The sequence below is a fragment of the Anas platyrhynchos genome, chromosome 2, assembly GCF_047663525.1.
Source record: "Anas platyrhynchos isolate ZD024472 breed Pekin duck chromosome 2, IASCAAS_PekinDuck_T2T, whole genome shotgun sequence".
Lineage (NCBI taxonomy): Eukaryota > Metazoa > Chordata > Aves > Anseriformes > Anatidae > Anas > Anas platyrhynchos.
Window position 1 is genome coordinate 58,863,832 of NC_092588.1, and position 21,563 is coordinate 58,885,394.

Consider the following 21,563-nt stretch of genomic DNA (forward strand, 5'->3'; position numbering starts at 1 on the left):
CTAAGAGTTTGTAAAGAACAATGATGCTGTGATTTACAATGGGGAGAATTACAGCTTGAACCTTAAAATCTCACTTAGCGTTTGGAAGAACAGGAAGATAGAACGCCGTATCAGTATTTGAACAGATATATTCTATACAAGAAATATCTTCCCTACATAAGATTTAATCCCACGCTGCTGTTGCACAAAAGTAATGGCCAAAGAACTTCCTAGGAATGGCTTCTTTGCAATTTCTCTACCTTATTACATGAATTTCAAAAATGAACATAATAGATGCCTCAGATGAAAGATGTCTCCGTTCATAACTGGAATCAACTGATTTTTCATTAGACAACAACATTCCTTTAACAAAATACAAAAAAGCAAAAATATATCCCACAATCACATTATTAAACTATAAATACCTGAATAATTAATTCAGTAAGTTGAATTACTGATGTTTGACTTCCTTCAACGTGATCTAAAAAAAAGCTAACAGTTGAGTTCTGACATATACTCTGTTCATCTTGGAGCTGTCGTCTTCCTTCCTCACTCAAAAGGACAGAGAGGAACTGTAAACTAGCCATAAATAAAGCAGGATATGTGTTTGACAGATGAACACAATCACAAATGGTATCTGAAAGGTTAAATAAAAAAGATTTTTATATTTAATTCTAAGTAACACTTAAATGCTTCAGAACTCAGAAACTTATCAAAGAAAGTACTAGCCAAAAAACTGCTATATTAGTGTACTACGTAAGGAATTCTACGTACTTTGACAGTAAGATTGCCATTTGCTAAGTCATTTGTTTTACAATTTTCTGAACTCTCCTCATTTTATTCAAAAGCTTATGTTATAGTACTGACAGTACTCATCAGCTGCTTTATGTGCAATTGGATTTGAATTTACCCCCACCATTTAACATACACCTGTCAGAAATCACAAGCTTGAACGATGCTCACACTTTGGTTTCTCTAAAAATATTAGAGAATCTTGGAGACCTTGGAGCCCTCACTAGGCAAGTAATTAACAGAGGAATAATCTAAAAAAGAAAAATACCCACCCACAGACTACCTGTATAATAATCTTGAATTGCTGTGTCCCTTATATTATTGCAAAACACAAAAGGCAAGCAAAAAGTAAGATAAAACAAAAATATACACACAGGGTAAAAAAGTGCTAATGGATCATTTCAGGCTCTATTTGATGTACTTGGTTAAGATTTACAGCTAGAATCACTACCCCACATATGAAAACATGGTTTGTGAATTTATATTGCAGTTCAAAAATTAACATGATGGTATAAGGAAGAAATAAAAAAAGTTCATTTGAAACAAGTCACTCAAACTTTCTGGGTACATTTATGTTTATAATTTTGGATATACCATTGACAATCATTTAGTAGCATCTAAAGAGGTATACTTCTTCTATTTATTTAATTTATTAGTTATCAGGTTAAAACTCATCCAGAAATGGTTATTACCAATTATGGCTGTACAGTGATTTGCAAGAGCTGCTGTCACAAATGGAAAAGATATTTGGCTATTCTTCCACAATAATGTAGTTAGAAGGTTGAAGAGGTCTACCCAGGTTTCACGAAGTACAGATGTTAACTCAGTATCTGTAAAGATAATAGAGAAAAATCAAATTATTTACACATGCATACAAATCTGGATAGCTAAAGTCACAACTTTAAATGATACTTAAATAAAGACCTGCTGCTGTTTGGCTATACTGGAAACAAAGTTCTTTATTTACCTAGCCCATCTTTACAGCGAATGGAGAGAATAGTGAAGGTATTTCCCAAGAGAGGTTTCAACAGTTCATCCTGGATTACAAGCTGAGAGTCCACTAGTAAACATGCTTTCAGAAGCCTGGACACAGATGATAAGTATTGGAGTAGCAATAGTACCTGTTAAATATTTTTTAAAATATATGAAATAAAAGCCATACATTTGCATCTTCCATATTTTTTAATGCATTAACTCAACTGATTTATAACATTTTGAATGAATATATACCACTTGAAAGAAAAAAAAGATGCAAACTAAAAATTGTTCTCCTAATATGTACTGTAGTAGATGAAACAAAATTCCTATTCTTGAAACGTGTATGTAATCAACTTTCTAGGGACAAAGAATAAACTTCGCTGTGAGAAAGTCATGACTTTCATTATGTGTACAGCATGATATTCTCTTGAAGCTCATAAACAAAAACATTAGACTGGTCAATAATATTGACAAATATATGTATATTTCCTGAAAACAAACACAGTTTGAAACTTTAAAAAGTAGTATTTTTTGCAGGAACACTTTTCACTATATCTGCAGGAACATTTTTTCTTAACGACATGGGTATCTGCCTTTGAACTAAATATTTTGCTAAGTTAAATTTGAGACAAAAGTGATTCTGTTAGCAACAACCCTTATACATTTTGCATACATCAGAATTAGTTGAGAACTATGCAAGTGTCTGCAGCACTGGAGACAAAGCAAAGCTGCCAGATTTGTCATGGAAAATAACTGTCAGTAACTGCATCTGTCTTACCCTTCGATTCTGTACAAAGAAATTCTATTACGTGTTTATTATAAGTGCTCAGTTCAATGTGTTTTAAAAATACAAAATTGGTTTTCAGTTGTTTGATGGTTCTAGGTATTGTTGTAATCCAGAAATTATTTTTTCTGTGTTGAACATAATACTGCTTATTTTCTCTCAAACCTTTCAAAAACACAGATGCATATGAATATAGCAATATGTCTGGCATAAGTTAAGGAATACAGATAACAAACATAACTAATTTCATAATTAAAAGAATAGTAACAAGTACATTTCTAACCTGAGCTTTTACATGTTCTGTATGACATGGATGACCCAGTGGAGCTTTCAATTCCAAGATATATCTCTCAACCAGATTAGCACTTACAAGGCTAAAATAAAATCAAGTAAACTGGTTAGAAATATACTTAAATAATTAAACATCCTACTAACTTAACACTCTACATCTGAGAACATTTTAAACAGAGCAAAAGTAAATTATGATGTATTTTCTTAAAATAGTATTTTTCTTTTTATTTTTTTGGAATATACCTAGTGCAATAGCAACCATTGTAGCATTAAACTGGTCCAGAACAGCTAGAATAAATTCCTATGGCTATTATTTCACTGGTTAAAATTCTTTACATTGGATTACTTATTTTCTTTCTTGTGCAACAATAAACAGCTCTGCAGTAGTATAAACTGTATTCAAACAAGATTTTTCCTTAATTGCTATATGAAGATCAACTACAAAAGCTCTTTAAAGAATTAAAAAAATATATGCTTCACTTCAGGATTTCCAAGCACTGTCTGCAGGTGAAAGAATTTATTATGATGCAAGTAAAAACATGGAATACAATCTGAAGACTATTTTTGCAGATGTTCCTTATTTAAAAAAATAGAAACAAAAATAGAACAAGCAAACAACAACAACAAAAAAACCCACTATAGTCTCTGATCTTTCCCAAAGCTGTCAAGCATTGCTTACTCTCTTTTAGTGCAACAGGCCTTGGATTACTCTCAAAATACAGTTTTATTTAGTTAAAACTAGAAAATCATAAAATTAATCAAAATGATCTGCAATTCTGTCAGATTAATGTTCAATACCCTCTGACTACATCAAATACCACTGTGTTAAAAAGAGAAAAAAAGATGACTAAATGGTCATCTAGACCAAACATCACATGACCAGCACACAGTAGTCCTGTAGAAACTGCACACCACAAATGGTATCACCAATGTGACTACTTCTCCTATGAAAAAAAATAAATCTAATTCTTTTATTGGTTGTATGTCAAAAAAAATAAAAAACACTCCAGAAGCAAGAATTGATCAATAACTTTAACAATTTTGCCATACCCATAGATCTCATTTCAAACTTTTTACTGCTATTACATTACTACACTTTGTCTGTAGTTCAGCAGTTATTGATCTCATACCTGCTGAGAGCTGTTAGCAAATGTACTTGTTGAAGAGCAATTCCAGTATCTTTTGGTGTAACAATCATCAGATTGTGCAGAAGGCTGCAAACTGCTGACAAAAGTGCAGGTGTGACTACAGCACATTGTTTAGACATAGCAGATGTGGCAGAATCATGTTGACTTGGAGATGCTGCTGTGGTAGTATCACTTTGACCTAAAAAGTGTTTAAACAACAACAACAAGATACAAAAATATGTAGAGTAGTTACAGAAAATAACTTGATTTCTATTTTTCAGAAAATATCCAGGTTTGTTTTATACTTAGAACAGTATATTCTGGAGCGGAAAAAACATCAAATACAGGAAAGTGTTATTTAAAATAGCTCTGAAACAAAGTGTTCTTTCTACAGAACAGCAGTAATTGCAAAAGATAAAAGCTAAATTTGGAATTATACAAATTTTGTTTTCAATTCTTTCCTTAACAATGTTTTTAAAAATCTATATATATCTCATTATATACATAAGCTTATTTGCATTATATATACATTTTATCACTTTACAACTATATTTAAACACACCAAAAGCTTTTTCTGTGTGTACACACATACATATGGCAGCTTTATCAAAATCAAATATTTTAAAAGGGTGACTGTAAGACAGTCTACCTCACTTCTGTCAAATCTAAGTCACCCTATTTTCTTTTAAAGATGGTATTTCATGCTTGTCTTCTAATATAACCATTAGAAACATCACTGGTGTGTGTTCCAGTAATACACAAGCATTGTATTTATGTACAAATACTGGAATATCGGTAGGCTAAGTGGCAATCATTATGTATTAAAACTCGAAGTTTGACTTACCTTGTGCTGTAAGCCGACTAACTGCAGTTTCTGGAATGAAATTGTTTGAATTTGTTGGGACCGTTGACCGAAGCTCAGTAACACTTTCCAGTGACTGTGATGCAGATAGAATCTAGAAAGCCATAAAAAGAAAAGTAGTTGATTCCAGCTTTGATAGAGCAGACTTCCATTTACATTTTGCTTATACAAACAAACAAAAGTTGTAAAAATTGATCACGGTCAAAATTTATTTGATTACAGTTTTTCGCATATATGTGTGTGTATATATATATATAGATAGATAGATATAAAAATGTATTAATATACAAGAAAATATATATATTTATATGCATCCAATGATTGAAACTATTGATAAGATAAGCAATACAAACAGCCTGAAACATTACAGCTAAAAGCTGATCAATGTCCATGGTAGTGGACATTTCTTCATCTTTTTCTTTTTTCCCCATCCATATAATTGATTCAATCTATTTTCAAATTAAAAAATAAATCGAGAGGAGGAGGAGGAGAGGTGCTACTGAAGCATTTAAACTCAAATTTCTCATAGACTATTTGCTCTACAGAAAGCATCAGCACTTATCCATTTGTACCAAGACACACACAGATAAAGTGGGTAAGTGGAAGTTCCAGAGCCTTTCTGACGCAGAGTACTTGCCTTAATCTTCCTCCTGTGAATCTTAGGTTTATTACAGATTGAAAATACTAGATACTTACATGACTTTGTATAACTTTCACCATACTACCATGTTCCTTCTACCCACTGAGCAACTACAGTAGTCATCATATTATTAGTTCTGCATGATTTCAAAAGGGATTCTTAATACTTTTGTTATTGTTTAAAACCATAAGCCTGAAATCAGAAGAACTAGAATTCACAGCTTAGCAGTTTTGTGACATGACAAGACCTCTGACCTGTCAAAGTACATAAGTATCGCCCACATTGGTTAATTTTTTCACTCATTAATTTTGATTCTTATCTGAAGAAGTCATCTATATCTATTCTCCCCTCCCCCCCCCAAAAAAAAAAATCAATGTGCATTGTAAAAAACACAAGGCTTTGGGGACTGTGATGAAATACCTGGACAGTCACAGCATCTTGAAATATCTTATTAAGACTTTTCTTCACTGTGAGCTTTCTAAGGAAGACTACAAATAAAACTTTTGAGGTACTTCAAAGTTTTATTAAAGTATCAGTTGGGATATTTTTTTTACCTATGGAAAAGTCAGAAGCAACTTAATGAAGAAAACACAAAGAAAAGCGTGGGGAAAAGGAAATCAGAAATTATTCTTCCTACCCATTGTATTCTTGCAGCTAGGTTACTTCTTTCCAGGTTTGGCTTTGATTTTCTAGAAGCACTTTGAGCTACAGGTATTCTCTCTATAGTATTTTCTCATCCTTAGGAAGGTTTAACCCCACCGCCCCATGCACCACCACTGTCAAATGTTGTCAGGACTTTGAGCAAACTGCTCTTGGCAGAGAGGGGTGGAACTAGATGGCTCTTAAGGTCCCTTCCAATCCAAAACATTCTATAATTCTATCAGCACATTTTTTACTTGAGACCACAAGTCCCTGTCTGAACGAAAGGTAGCTACCTCCATGTTATAGCTCTGTTGTCTCCCCCATTTTAACCTGTCCTAATATAGTCCATCCTACAGTCTCAAATATTTCTCAATGTAATACTGTAACACTGAAGATAAGCTACAGTAAGATTTGTGATGCATGTCTGAAAACCATGATTTACATATATCTGGGGGACTAGGACTTGCCTGGGATAGTATTTTTCTTGTTAGCAAAAAGCAGTACCAAATTGCACCAAACAATTCAAATTCAAATTTTGTTTAGATATACAACTGAAGAACACTATTTGCTATTTGAAATGAATTAAAGCTTCATAACTTCAGATTTAAATCATTCTTGAAAATGATTATTAAATCAATCCACTTGACTTGTGACAAATTCTGCATGCATTTAGCACTGCAATTGCAAGTATTCTAATGAATGACAAATCTTTCTTGAAAAGTACAAATGCAATCTCTACTAGTCCATTTCTGCAACATGTAAAACCCTGGAAGAAGTTACTACTATATTGAGTCATCTTAAAGATAGTTATGAATTCATAAAGGCCTTCACATGTTAATAAATAACATCACCTACATTGCACAATAAATTCTTTTTGCATCTTGCAAAATTGTCTGAACACTTTCAGCAAACTTTTTTAACTTCTAGAATACAAATCCTTCTGGCTCTGCTTTTGAAAGCATGTAGTGACTAATTATCTTTTCAAAGCTTTAAATCACTTAACTATACAGCTCTCTGGTAACCACAAATTCAGACAATAAAGTACACATTTTTTATAAAATAGGAAAATTTAATAAAAAAAGATTGGCCGTAACTTGGCTATCTGGGAAATATTTGTACCTGCACCACTGCTCAAGTTTTTCAGTAACTGTTTGTTCTGCAAAGCAGTCCTGGCCAAAGGACATCCCTAGTGTGAAATACATTGGTATGTCTATGCTGACTGGTGTTCTCAACCAATCATACATACTAAATATAAAACAAACATAATAATTAAAGCAAATTTTCTGTAATAAGAACTTAAATTAATGTTTAAATTATAAATTTTATAGAAGTCAAAGATGTATTATTTTATCAGAATCAGACTGCTTGCAACATCCACAGTACAGTTTACAGAAAAATAAATTTGACAAAATTCACTGTAATTCACCAAGACCTTAAAGACACTAAATACAGCATGTGTCAAAGTACAAGCAACCCAGCTCTCTTGCTGTCTTTTATGTGACCTTGAATCATTGATTTCATTCCCACACCTCCATTCTTCACTCTATAAAATGTGCAAAATTGTACTTACAGCCTCTGCAAGACCTTTGACAGACTATTTTATAGACTAAAGTAAAATAATAATAATAATTTCTGTTATTTAGTGTATTTGCTATTTAATTTTCACTTTTTTAATTTTTGCAGATTTGGGGAAAAACATCAGGGATAAGGAAAAACAATGAGTCCAAAAAAAAAGATTCAGATACTATTTTGACTTAGGGTCATGTGAACACTGTGTCAATCAGGCTTGGGTAGTGGATACCTTAGATTACATTAAATCTGAGAACAGAAAACTAATACTGTCTTTTTGTTTATGTTAGAACTGTTTTTAAATATATTAAAAAACAATAATAATAATCATCCTTTTCTGTTCATAGAATTTATAGAATAATAATAGCCCTTTTGTGTTCATAGAATTCAAGCACACTAGCTTCCATAAAAATCTTCTGTATGTGGTTTATTGAAGCAAAAAAAAACAGTTTTATCTTCCTAAACTAGCATTTATGCAATGAATAGATATAGACATAATTAAAATATTTTTCCTTTAAAACTTATTAAATATCAGAAAAGATCTTCCAAAATAAATATTTTTACTTGTTTTGATAGCTGGTAACTCTCAATTACTTGTGGCTGTTGTCTCCAAATCTGTATCATACAAACACTTTTCCCTGCAAGAGAACCTGAAGACTCCCTTTCAACTACGATAGGGAAAGCTTGCCATCTAGTGGGCTTGGAATGATTATGTGCTACTGGTAACATCAAGAGAAGAAACTTCTTTAAACTTTTCGTAATGACTTCATAAATAAGTTTCTTTTCTTCACTTATCAAAATTGAAAGCTTTAGGCTAATCTGTAGGAAGGTAAAATCAGAAGTGTAAGAAATAAACTGCAAGTGCCTTATTTCAAATCATGTTATTTTAAAAACTATTTCCAAACTCTACTAGACAGACACTTCATAGTCATTAACTGTGCTCTGAAATACAGTTTATATTTAGCCTCAGTTCCCTTCCTGTGTCTTTCCCGTCTCTTCAGCTGGCATTGAAATACGAGACCTCTGCAACTCTTTATCTATCCAGCACATCAACATGTTGTTTTTTTTATAGGCAAGAAAGAAACAGTCTATACAAACGAGTTTACAGCTCTTAAAAAACTGACGGTATTAATGAATGTGTAGGACAAATGGAAATAAAATCACTTTCCATCTTGACAGTCAAGTAATCCTGAATGTAAAGTCTACAACATCTGGAGGACTGATACAAATTACTATACGTCAATATGCCTTCAGATTTATATAATTAATTGGAACTACAGAGCAAAGCCTTTACCTTAACCTATGATACTACTTTACACGTATAAATTAAAATACATTAATTTGACCTAGTAGATTCCAATGTATTTTCTTTTTCTTTTTTTTTTTTTATTTTTTTTTAAGCCACTGAAGCTGCACTAGCTTGTTGCAATGAATTAATTCTTCATGAGCACTCAAGCACAATTTCAAGTAGATCAAATATTAGGAAGAACTTCTGAAAATTAACTTTCACCTCAAGTGCAAACAAATGAACAAAAACTTAAATTTGTTCAACTTTAGTAAGAAAGTAACACCCTATTCATTAAAAAGAGGAAGTAAGTGTTTGTAAATAGCATAAGATTCCTATTAAAATGTTTTTTTCCTTTAAGTAGCATTCACCTAAAACGAAGAAGCATGTATTTCCTGATTTACATGGAGCTTCATTTATTTTAGTTTCAAACACTCAACTATGAATATTTGTGTTTAGAATGATACAAAGGTATTTGTGTTTTTGTTGTTGTTGTTTTATTATTATTATTATTGTGGTTTTTTATACGACAAATGAAAAGCAGGTTCACTAATAAAATTTCTAAATTCAAAAGAGATGATTTAGCTTAACACACAGGTATATTTTTACAAAGTATTAAAAATATAGTAGAAGTGCTCTTCATAAATTAATTATAAGAGTCAAACAAAAAGGAAAAATGTTAACTATGAAACATTTTGAGACAAAAAGTTTCAGTACTGGCTTTCCTGTTTTTGTTTTTTTTTGATCCCCTTCCACAGTAAAATTAGGCATAGCAATTTGAGTCAATAATACAGTATCCTGGTGTGTTTTATAAGTATTTGTTATATCTGTACACTTGCTTAACAGAAAATAAACTTCTGGGCTACTAGTTCAAAAGTAATTATTGTCAAAGTAAAGACACAGCCATAACATTCTTTAAGTGGGAAACTTGCAAGTGCCTTAGCCTAGTAATACACTGTTAAGAAAAGATTAAAAAAAAAAAAGCACAATCAAATGAAAACTATGCTAAAACTATGTATATGAAACTGGTTATATCCAAAATAAGCAGCTATGAATATAGCAAAACAGAAACAATATAGGTATCTTAAGTGCTGAGTTTCAGCAGTAGCATTTAATAAATCAGGACCATGTTAACTGAAATATGAAGCAGTGAACATGAATATGACCTATAATGCTCTTGATGTAAATATTTTCTTTCATACAAGGAATTAGTGGAAAACAAAACTAGAGATAATGCTATTGTTATTGCATTAGTAATTGTGTTTTATGGTTTGTTGTTTGTTTTTTTGTTTTGTTTTGTTGTTTTTTTCCCCCCAATGACTTTAAAAGAAACCTACACTTAGCTGTGACAGCTTTGATAGATGTAACATTATGGCTTTCATATTACATTATGAAATAATGGTTATTCATATATCAGAAAATGTCAACAAAAATATAGAAATATAAATATATAAATATGTCAAAAATTTCTTGGAGTTATGCTACAGTCTTTGAAAATATATTATTTTTATTAGGTAATTAATGAATGTTATAGAAGCTTCCCCCACAGCCTCATCTAGTATTGTTAATTGATTCTGGAACTGGAAGAATCTATTTAATTTTCTCCTTTTGCATTTGCCATTTTGAAAATAGCATACATGTATGTTTACAGTATTTCACTGCAGAAGTCATCCTAGCCAGAAGCAAACTTTTCAAACAGAAACCTGTTTTCTAATATTGTTCTTTTCTATCTTGAGTCTTCTGAACACTTGTGGCACTTTCAAGTTTTATAAACACATTTTCAGAATGCAGTGTTCATTATTTTAGCACAATACACCTCTGTTGTTTTGATTGATCCAGTCCTATATTTGTATGATGTAAATATAGGTTCATTCTGAAAGAACAGTTTGGATATAAGCAGAAGTGGCAACAGACAGCAATGATTGCATTTTGTCAATAAAGCCAATTACAGAGTAGAGTAATCTCTACAGAGTATATCTTAGTGGGAGAAGCTATAGAATTTTAGCACTGTCCTATGCATTTAGCTAGACAAGCCATTTTAAAGTTTTACTCAGCATACTCAGCTAATTCACAGTAAATTTGATTATTTTTTTTCAGTTTACTTGAAGCTTTTTCTTTTTTTTTTTTTTTTTAAGTACTTTATTTTCTCCACAGCATCTCATTAACAACTCGTTAAAAATAAAGAGATTACTCTGGACGTTACCATAGTTTCTGATGTTGACTGAGAATGTGAAGAATGGCTTTGACTGGCTGGAACTTTCCAAAGATTAAGAGAATCGTCCAAATCTGTATGGGAAAAACGGGGGGAAAAAAAAAGACAATTATCAAAAATAATAACTGTTTGACTCTATTACTATTACCAGGAGAACAAAACAAGCTTTTCAAAGCTATGTGCCATGAAACAAAGAAGTAGACAGTTATACTTTTGAAAGTCTCAAAATATTTAATAGGTTAGCGTACATTGTACCACTCAACTATTACCCTTGAATAAACGGCAATTAAATAGAATATTCAGCTATGAAACAAAATAGCATGGAAAAAACTATACTTAGCTCAAATTGCAGCTACATAACCTTTAATCATTGGAAATAGTTCAGATTTAGTTTTATTTAAAACATAATAGGATAAAAGTACTAATATTGTGGCCTCACAATACAAATAAAATGAACTGATGCCTTCCTCTTCAAGTTTAGCTTCAAGTTTATAACTTGAAAAGCAGTTTCAGGAGAACCTATATCCATAAATATAATGAAGGCAGAATTAACCTGTAAATGTGTTTCAGAACAAAAAGTGATGAAACCTTTAGAGCTCAAATCTGTTAATAATAGGCTTTCAGTTTTTCATATGTAGAAAAAATAAGTAAGTCAAAAAGTATGGCACTAGACTACACAGATTCTAAATCCTCAAATCATAAATGTGGAAGTCCTATAAATATCTTAGCCAATCACTAAGCTGAGATAATTATTTTAACTTTATCGATGAGGTTTTTTAAGTTGCTGAATAATGTGAAGGAAATACATCACGAAGATGACCTACAAAAACAGTTTCAGGAAGATAAACCAAAGGGAGATCTTCTATTAAAAATGACAATGGACCTAATATAAAGCAGCAGCAGGTCATTGTAGATGAACATAATTGTGCAGGTATGAATGGAGGACTTACAACCCTTTCAAGCACTATTATTATAGAGACAGAGCAAACATTGTCCTGTCCTCCCTTTCTTTTTCAAATAAAGCTTATGTTTCCTGTTCCTGAAATCTCATAGATAAAAGACAGGAGATTCTTCCTCCCTACTTCAAAGCTACCAGAACAGCATTCTGTTGGCTTTACTCTTCAAAAACCACAAAAAATCTCAAATGCTCACTGAAATGGTCTACAGTCCTGGAGAATGAGTTGATCTTAGATATGATATTGCATCAGTTAATTGATGGAAAAAGCAATTGGCCCAAACGATTGGAACAATGGAGGACTACAATGTATTGGACATAAGAAGAAAAGCAAAGGACATTTATGACTGTCCCCTTCCCTCCTCCTCCCCCCCCCCAAACAGGAGAAAAAGGAAAAAAACACAGGAAAAAAAGAAAGAGGGACAGGAAGGAAGGTGAGAGAGAGACATGAGGTGGGGGAGACATGGAGTGGGGAAGAAAGTGCCGCAGGGAAAGACAGAAGGGAGAGTGCAGCATAAGGGAAAAGGAAAAGGAAAAGAAAAACAGGGGGAGAGACAAAGAGAGCGAGAGAGAGCCACAGGGAAGGGGGTGAAGCACAGAGACAAAGAAAGCCACAGAAGAAATTAAAAAATAAAGTGCTTTTATGACTAGAATTTTGTATATTGCTGAGGTACATCTCTAGTAACTGAGTAGGTTAACCACAAGCATAGAAATTCTATTTCCTTTTCTGTGCGTCTGTCATAAAGTTGTAACTTATTAGGGAAAATAGCATTCCTCTTCTGTTCGTGCTTACGTAAGCTGCAAAGATGCAAAACCTACAAGAATTGCTCAAATTGTAACCTTAAAAGATGCAAACAGAATCTTAGATACATAAAAAAGAAAAAACAAAATAATGATCCTATTAATTTTCCACCCTTCAAACAGTTTTCACTAGCTGAGCTTTCTCAACAATTTCCTAACTTTCTAAACTTAAGATAATAATACATATCTGGACAAGAGTGTGGGTTCCACCATGTATCACAGAAAGAGACTTAGAAAATGATTAGTCAATATAGGACTTAGATCTCTTGTATTTCAATAGGTATGCAGGTTAAAAAAAAAAATCTAACCAACCAGTCTGAATATTTGATCAATCTCTGAACTAAATTATATCTGAATGTCTTAGAACACTGATAACTTCAGCATTTTGGAAGCCACTCCTAGTCATGCATCTTTGAAGCTTTAAAAAATACACACATTAAGACACAGAAGTAGGAAATGCAGACTGTTTCTAAAACTGTATGCATTTATTTTTCCTAAACTTTCACCATACTTGTCTGTTAAAGTCACAAGTGTAAAAAGTATATTAATCCCAGCATTTCAATTCAAGTTGCTGTAGAAACAATTACACCTTTTCCATTTATAATTTTTTGAAGATGTAACAGTTCAGAGCTTTTTCTGATATATGCCAAATTATTTACTCTTAGATATTTAGAGCTATACTGAACTTGAAAACATTTAAATTCATGGCTTACATATTCAATTTGAGCTTCATTTTTAATAATATTTACTTGAGGTAAGTTACTCTAAACTACACGTTACTTCAGTAGGTTAAAAATACAAAATTAGATTAGCATAACTTACCAGTTATACCACTTTTTTCAATAATGTGGTTGTCCTCCCTGGAAGAATTTAAATCAAACATATAACAACCTAGGTAACAGTGTTTCACCATCTGATTCAAATGTTCGTAAAATTGACAGTGATACAAAAGAGCATTAAGTGCCGGTTTTCCTGTCTGGGAGAGGCCAGATTCTTCATCATGTACACAGGGGCCCTGAAGACATGAAATTCAAAAAGATAATTATTTTATGTAAAAGATTCCTTTAAAGAAAACTGTCAAAAATGAACAAAACGAAACTCCAAGCCTAATACAGTTTATGTGCGTATATACATAGCTGTTTTACAGACTAAGATTCTAGAAGTCAGATTTAGATTTTATTAAGACTAAATCAAAGTTTTACAAAAACAGTAACGATTTAGTAAAATGGAAGTTGTTATTTAACTCCTGATAAATTTGTAACATCTAAGTAGAAAGCCATGGAAAGCTGTAACATGTGGGATTTAAAACTTTACGACTCTAATTTCTCATTTAATTCTACTTATAAGTATATTGCCTTTTACTATCTACCCATGTCAATCTACTATGATAAAAGATTTATTTAGAAAATTTTTTAAAAAAGAAAAACATTCTTCTAAGAGAATTTCTTTCAGACATTTTTAAATATTGACTCAAGGGAAAACATTTTAGAGAACTGAGTTTATACCTAGAAAGAAATACCTTAGCTGTTTGTTTTCCACATCAACAGTTTGATTTGCCTGTGTATATTACAGTATTTTTCCAGTGTTTTCTACAGTAATAGAAGAAAACAAAAAATCCCTATTAAGCTATCACCTGTTTTAGAATGACCATAAAATTAGAAATGTTAATTGGCAAAACAACTCAAAGTGAAAAAAAAAAATTACAGTCTGCAAGTTTTAGAAAGGATCTTGCGGAACTTCAATTAAGAAACTTGTTAAAATTATCAGAAAAATAAGCGGCCAATGCTAGTTAGAAACTTTCCTTTGTAGTCAGCAGATAGCAGAGGTACATAAACAACAAATAAGTCATTTGAAAGAGACTATTTACCCTCAATCCCTCCATTTCCACTGAGTATGCAGGGTAAGTTATAGCCAGAGCTCTGAATGGTTACTAACTCTTTTCTCTGATTCTATATAAACAGACTATTTCACTATTTGCCTTTTATGCTAGTTAAAGAAGAATTATATATGACAAATAGTTTGAAGAAGAAAGTGTTAATTCAAATTACACAAATTGCTCAAAACGAATTATAAAACTGTATTCATTCACTATCAGCAATATACTTGGACTGTATCAAAAATGACAAATGCATTCTCTGGAAATTCTGTTAAATTTAGTCAAAATCTTACTAGCCGTAACTGCTTTTACCAGTTTAAAAACCTATACCATTCACTTTATTGCACTATAGGTATACTGAAAGTGTCATCAGTTATTTTCACAATGTGGTCTGACTTAAACAATCTTCAGAAAATGTAGTACACTGCAGTCTTAGAATACTTTATACAGGTTGACTTGACTCATTACAAATTGTCTCCTGTGGCCACTCATTAAAGTAACATAGCAAAACAAACTATTACAAAACAAAACAACCAAGTAACAGCAACACTATAGACATTCATGTGAAGATACTGGCCTACAAGCTCCAGCAACAGCCTTTCCTTTTCCAACACTATTTGCCTAAGGGATTTTCATCCCTTAATAATAATGTTCTACTTGGGCTATGGTACATTATAGCTACTATTCACCCAGATCCACTTAATTGGTCTCCTTTGAACTTACTTGCATTAAGGTCTACAGGCAAATTATCCAGTGTGACGAAAAAAGCAACTGAACTACAGAATTTTATCTTGGTGGTATCTTACAACTTTAATTGCTGTTTATATTTTCAACACTTTTAATTTACCAGTTACCATAAAGTGTTGTTTGATAATATCTTTCAGCATGAACACTTATTAAGAGATGAGCAATTTCCATTAAACTGCACTTAACAAGAATTTACTCAACACTCACATTAATTGCACTGGCACTCATCCAGAATTCTGCAACTGGATTCAATCTGTCACCTCACCATAGTCATTGAAATATTAAAAAAGAATAAAAAGCAACTCTTAATTCAGTTTATATTGACAAGTTATAATAGCTGCACCTTGCAAATCCCCTGCTACTAAATAATTATTATTTATATTGGTACAATATTAATTTTTAAGTAACCAAAGACTGAAACAAGCCAGAGATTACAGGCTACTTGAACATTATTACTTTATAATCAGATGTAAAGAAAAGATGGCTGGGGAACAAGAAGTTGGAGAGCAGCCCCACGGAAATTAATCTGGGAGTTCTGGCTGACAGCAAGTTGAACGTAAGTCAAGTGTGCCCTGGCAGCCAAAAGGCCAACCATATCCTGGGGGTGCATCAAGCACAGCATTGCTAGCCAGTTCAGGGAAGTGATCATCACTACTCTGCTCTGTGCTGGTGCAGCCTCACCTCGAGTACTGTGTAGTTTTGGGCAGCACAATACAACAAGGCCATAAAACTGTTAGACTATAAGAACTATTAGGACCATAAAACTATTACAGGGGTGTCCAAAGGAAGGCTACAAAGATGGTGAAGATGAGGGGAATAGAGGGGAAGATGAGGAGGATCACTGTTTGTTCAGCCTGCAAAAGAGGAGACAGAGGGGAGGCTTAAATGGCAACCTACAGCTTTCTGATCTCTTCTATTGGTGGTCAGCAATAGGACCTGAATAGGTCATGAAGCAGAGGTCCATGTCAGATATTAGGAAAAGATTGTTTGCTCAAAGGGTGGTTGGGCATTGGAACAGGCTCCCCAGTGAAGTGGTCATAGCAGCATGATTGCTGGAGTTCAAGAAGCATTTGGACAACACTCTCATACATCTGGTTTGACCTTTGGGTGGTCCTGTATGAAGACAGGAGTTGGCCTTGATGATCCTTGTGGGTCCCTTCCAACTATGAATTGATTATGAATTCTGTGATTCCTTTCCATATGAATTCTATCATAGAATATACCGAGCTGGAAGGGACCCACAAGGATCATCGAGTGTTCAAAAATATTTGCAACCCTACTGGACACAGCCCTGAGCTGTAGCTCATCCTACTTTCAGCAAGGGAGTATGTTCTTAGATTAAATTACAGCAAGCTGCTCGCTACTTCATCTTTCTTTAGGACATTGTTTCTTGCCACTCATATTTCTTTCAGGACATTTTATAAACACTACATTTTCAGAATTTCTTCTTCACACACCTCAAATCATGCTGCATTCTGAGTGTGGGCAGAAAAAAAGAGACCAATTTCTATTTTAAAACATTAATGACACTATGTAAGCAAGTAAGTTTCCTAGGAGATTAAAGACATTATATAAGATATGGTACATACATGATCTAAGATACTAAACAATCTAACTTTCTTCAACTTGCTGGAAGTTGGAAGTTTGTCTACTCATGTATTTCTTTCCAAAACGTCACCTCAGACATTAAATACAGATATAGTGCATTAAGTTTTTATGACAAATAATTCATCTCTGTGAAAGTATGAACTTTCTCATCAGTAGTTACTCACTTGCCAAACACAATCTTTCACTTCTTCAGTAGGAATTGGAATCACAAGAAGATTTTGTAGAATAAAAGCAGCCTAAAAGAAATTAAATCATCAATACTGCAGTCTAGTCATCAGAGTTCAATAAAACATGTCAGATTGAACAGCACAGTCTCTATATTATTCCATCACTTTAAACATATATGAGAACAAAAATTTTCCATGTTCATGTTGGAAAAAAAAAAAAAAAAAGACAGAAGAAACATACCTCCCTGCGTACCATGCTACATTCAGATTGGTCCAGAAGGATGTTTATCACTGTTCCCCATAGCCCTCCTGAAATGTTCTGGCAACTTTCTGCTAAAGCAATACATCCTGCTTCAAGAGATGTAAGAGCTGATCCTATTCCAAGTGCTGTGAATCTGACCTAGTACATATAAGTAAAATATAAAAGTGACATTTCTTACAGTAAACACGTACTCTTAAAACACTTATTAAACACGTCTTTTAAATTATTATTGTATCAACTGAATCTCTAGCTTAGAAGGAATTGTCTAAAAAGTAGTAAATTATTGTCCTGTACTGATCTTGCCCTATACTCATAATCACAACTACATGTACATACAAATGATAAAACTAATAAAATTTATTTCTGAATAGTCAAACGTATCCAAAAATAAATATTCAATAATCTTAACATTAAACCATTTAAAAGTAGTTCTGATAAAAAAATCATAATTAACAGATTTGCATCAAATACAATTGCTCTAAACTTATAGTCCAGATACCTACTTCTGTTTTGGAGCTAAACATAAGCAACATTGATGAAAACTGCTTATGAATTATTATCACGAGTGACTTAATGAGAGGACAGAAGACTGAAGATAAAGCGAAGGATTTCACAGAAAATGTTCATATGAAAATACTGCCTCTACTTTATTGCTATTGTTATTTAGAATATAGCTAGTAACATTTAAAATCATACAAAACAGTACTTTCAATATTGAATAAATTAATCAACCAAAAAAGTTGTAAATACTTAGGTGTCAAAATAAGGTATCAACATTACATTAACTAACCTCAGGGTCTCTATCTACCCATAAAGGAACCAGCCATGCCAGACCTAGGTGAGAAGGAAGTTGGTCTTCACTGTTATCGTAAGGCAAAGACCAAAGGGATATCCAGTCCTGATCAGAAAACAGAGAAAGTATGGAATTATTTTATAAATCTTTTAACGCTATGCCAGTCTGAGACTAAGTTATCAACTGCATACTAAACCACTTTAAATGCACACAACACTGATATTCCAGGAAAAAGATTTTGATTCTGCCTCTATAAATATGCATGTAACTTGTTGACTTCACCTATTGAATAAAATTAAATCCTACTTCTTCATAGGATTAAGATAGCAGTGTTAAAGACAGAATAAATATTTCACTTGAATTTTACATGTATTACTCCTTACATTTTTTATTTTTGCTCATTATAAACATTTTTTTTTATTATCATAGGTGTCCAGGAAATTGCCAAATAAGAACATGCAATTATTTCTTTGATCATAATTTATTCTTTTCCTTTGAGCACTTGCCGTACAGCTAAATAAAGTTACGCAGACTACCATGTACATGTTTTACGTAGCTGCAGATTCCATGAAATCATACTTGACTTTGCAAACTCAGTTCTTACTTCAGATCAAAAAATCCAGACCAGCAAAGTGCTTTGTTTAGCCATAAAATTGCACATTTAAGTTCATAATGAACCACGATACCTAAAATTTTATAGATGTATCTTCTTGCCATCTCAGACCTGTATATTTTTATACAGTAGATGACAGCATTGGATGCTTCTCTTAGAGCAGTGTATTTTACAAGGATCTTCAATACATACAGTATTAACAACAGTAAGCATAGTATCTTACAATACCTGAATTCAGAAGGGGTGGGGCATTAAAATACAAAGTGAAATACAAAACATAGGCAAGGTCAGCAAAGTATGATCATAAAGCAGTAACAAAACAGCTAAGGAAACAAAATATTGCATACTAAGTACATGGTCTGTTTCTCAGTACTTCTACAAACACCTGATAGTCATTTCTGTCCATCAGTATGAACTAAAGGATCTTACGCTCAACTTTACAAGGTAGTTCTGTAAATAATGAAGGACCACAATGGTTCATAATGCCGCTAGTGAGCAAAAAAAATTTGAAAAACAACTGGATTTTGACTACTTTTTATTTCAAGTCACTACACTGTACGTTTTAAGTTGGTATTAAAAACTTTTAAAAAAATCAGTTATCCAGGACGTTTCTTGTATAACACTGATTGCATAAAGGAAGGCAGCTAACTTTGCATACCTTTCTCCGTAAGATCTGACACTAAATCACATGATTGCAAACCATGGATATGATTTAAAACTTTAAGAACAGAAGTTATCAGCAGTATAGACATTAACGCTGTTGTAGACACAGATTATGACTTATAGCCACAAAAATGTCATTGTTCAGTACGTTACTATACATATTATTTTATGTATGACAGAAATAAATGAATAAATAAGGATCACATCCAGTCTTTCATCCATGCACTTATGATTTAATTCGTCAGAGGTAGCAGTCTTTCTGCAATGTACTTAATACTTTCTTACAATATATCTGTGCATAGCCTCACCATATCCTTGCACCATATCTGTGCACCACTCACCATATCCTTGGCTTGAGCCATCATTTCATGAGATAAGTGAAGCAAGCAAAGAACTGTGCTTTTTGTAACACCTTTTCCCATGAAGGACATAGCATTTCCTCCCCATTCAACATAAAACGATGAGATGACCTGGTAGTATGGGATAAAGTTCATGGTAAACAGCATACAGGTAGAGTACAAACTCGTACAAAACTAAAACAGAAACTTACAGAAAGATGGCAAACATTATCAAATATACGCTTTCAGCTAGATTTTAAAAATATATTTAAATCACTTAGTCATACTTTGATTTCTTATATAGTTAAACATCTGAAGCTTATTGAAGAGGCAACTAAAAACCAAACTATATAGCAAAAAATATATAAATAAAAACATAAAACAAAGTAGCTTAAGAGCTACTACTGTTACCCTTCATGCCCTTTCACACATGGATTTTGCTTGCGGGAACATATCTTGGATTTCACTCTTAGTGTTTTAGTTATTAAAAAAACAACACCCATTTGAGCTTTCTTGTCAGTAACTTAAGCAGGAGATGAAGGCACAAGGAATATAACTAACCATTGTAAGATAACAATTTCTATTTATTTATTTTTAAAGTACGCATTGCTCAACATGATCTACATTTTTAGCTATTTACTTATGAGAAAGAAAAGTACCTTTCAGAACAATGATATTCACTAGAAGTACCGTATAAAAATTATGATGTAATTAGTTACACAGTGTTTTACAAGTACTCAGATAAAAAGTTAGATTATAACATAACCTACTTACCTCAAGAAGACCTGTTAAATATTTCTTACAAATTGTGACAGGTTCAACTGTAGCAGAATATGCACTCCAGTCTGGCAGTGCAGTAACATGAACCATTCCTTGCAATGTTCTCTCCAGTAAGGGAAGTCCATAAAAATGTGGTGCATCTGTTAGCCGTAAGCATTGTAGCAGCTTCAGAGCCAGCTCAGTTCTGAAAGAGCCAGCAAGTTCCAAGCCCTCTCTGGATTAATTGTAAAAAGAAAAAAAAAAAATGTATCAACTGTCAGCATGAAGCTATTATAATAAATTGTTTTTACAAGAGGCTGATGCATCATTCTAATTGCTGTTAGTCTGTGAGTCTCAGCATCTCAGTTAGTTACTACTGGCTAATGAGGAAAATAACATGGACTTAAATTAATATTGTAACTGCTTATAACAGGACAGCTTAACAAAAAAAAAAAAGGACAAGTGAAATAGAACTCTAATTACTAATGAACGTACAAAAGAGCAAGAGGTTTTCAAAAGAGTCTCTCAGCAGAGTCACAAAGCTTAATAGCTATGCTCATTCTGGTTCAAGAGACAAATTTTAAAATATTTCCTGCAAGTACAAGACAAAACTGGAAGGGATTTCTATAATCATTTTTCCAGCTGTCAATTATTTTATGAATATATATTATTTTTTCTTTTAAGAGTAACTGGGAAGAATGAAAAAGATAACATTCTAAAAGTATCTTTACAAACAGTTATTTTGTTGTACTTAGCTAAACAAATATTATGTTGCAATTTTAGCATCTCCTCGCATGCACTTGGATAGAGAGGTTTACTG

At 32.7% G+C, this 21,563-nt stretch overlaps 1 protein-coding gene across 7 annotated transcripts in view; it reads right to left on the reverse strand.

The window, feature by feature from the left end:
* Positions 1–21,563, reverse strand: part of RTTN (rotatin) — an 83,522-nt gene that overhangs the window by 15,881 nt on the left and 46,078 nt on the right. For all 7 annotated transcript variants that reach the window (XR_005263470.2, XM_038174953.2, XM_027451906.3 and 4 more), the window contains 13 exons: positions 20,759–20,978; positions 19,988–20,116; positions 18,368–18,475; positions 17,557–17,715; positions 17,313–17,384; positions 13,740–13,932; positions 11,153–11,235; positions 4,796–4,907; positions 3,955–4,150; positions 2,817–2,907; positions 1,739–1,892; positions 1,464–1,601; positions 405–616 (listed from right to left, as the gene is read on the reverse strand). Coding sequence is in view for 6 of the 7 variants with exons in the window: in XM_038174953.2 (XP_038030881.2) it covers positions 405–616; positions 1,464–1,601; positions 1,739–1,892; positions 2,817–2,907; positions 3,955–4,150; positions 4,796–4,907; positions 11,153–11,235; positions 13,740–13,932; positions 17,313–17,384; positions 17,557–17,715; positions 18,368–18,475; positions 19,988–20,116; positions 20,759–20,978 (1,867 nt within the window). In the remaining variant the exon portion in view is untranslated. The remainder of the gene's footprint in view (positions 1–404; positions 617–1,463; positions 1,602–1,738; positions 1,893–2,816; positions 2,908–3,954; positions 4,151–4,795; positions 4,908–11,152; positions 11,236–13,739; positions 13,933–17,312; positions 17,385–17,556; positions 17,716–18,367; positions 18,476–19,987; positions 20,117–20,758; positions 20,979–21,563) is intronic.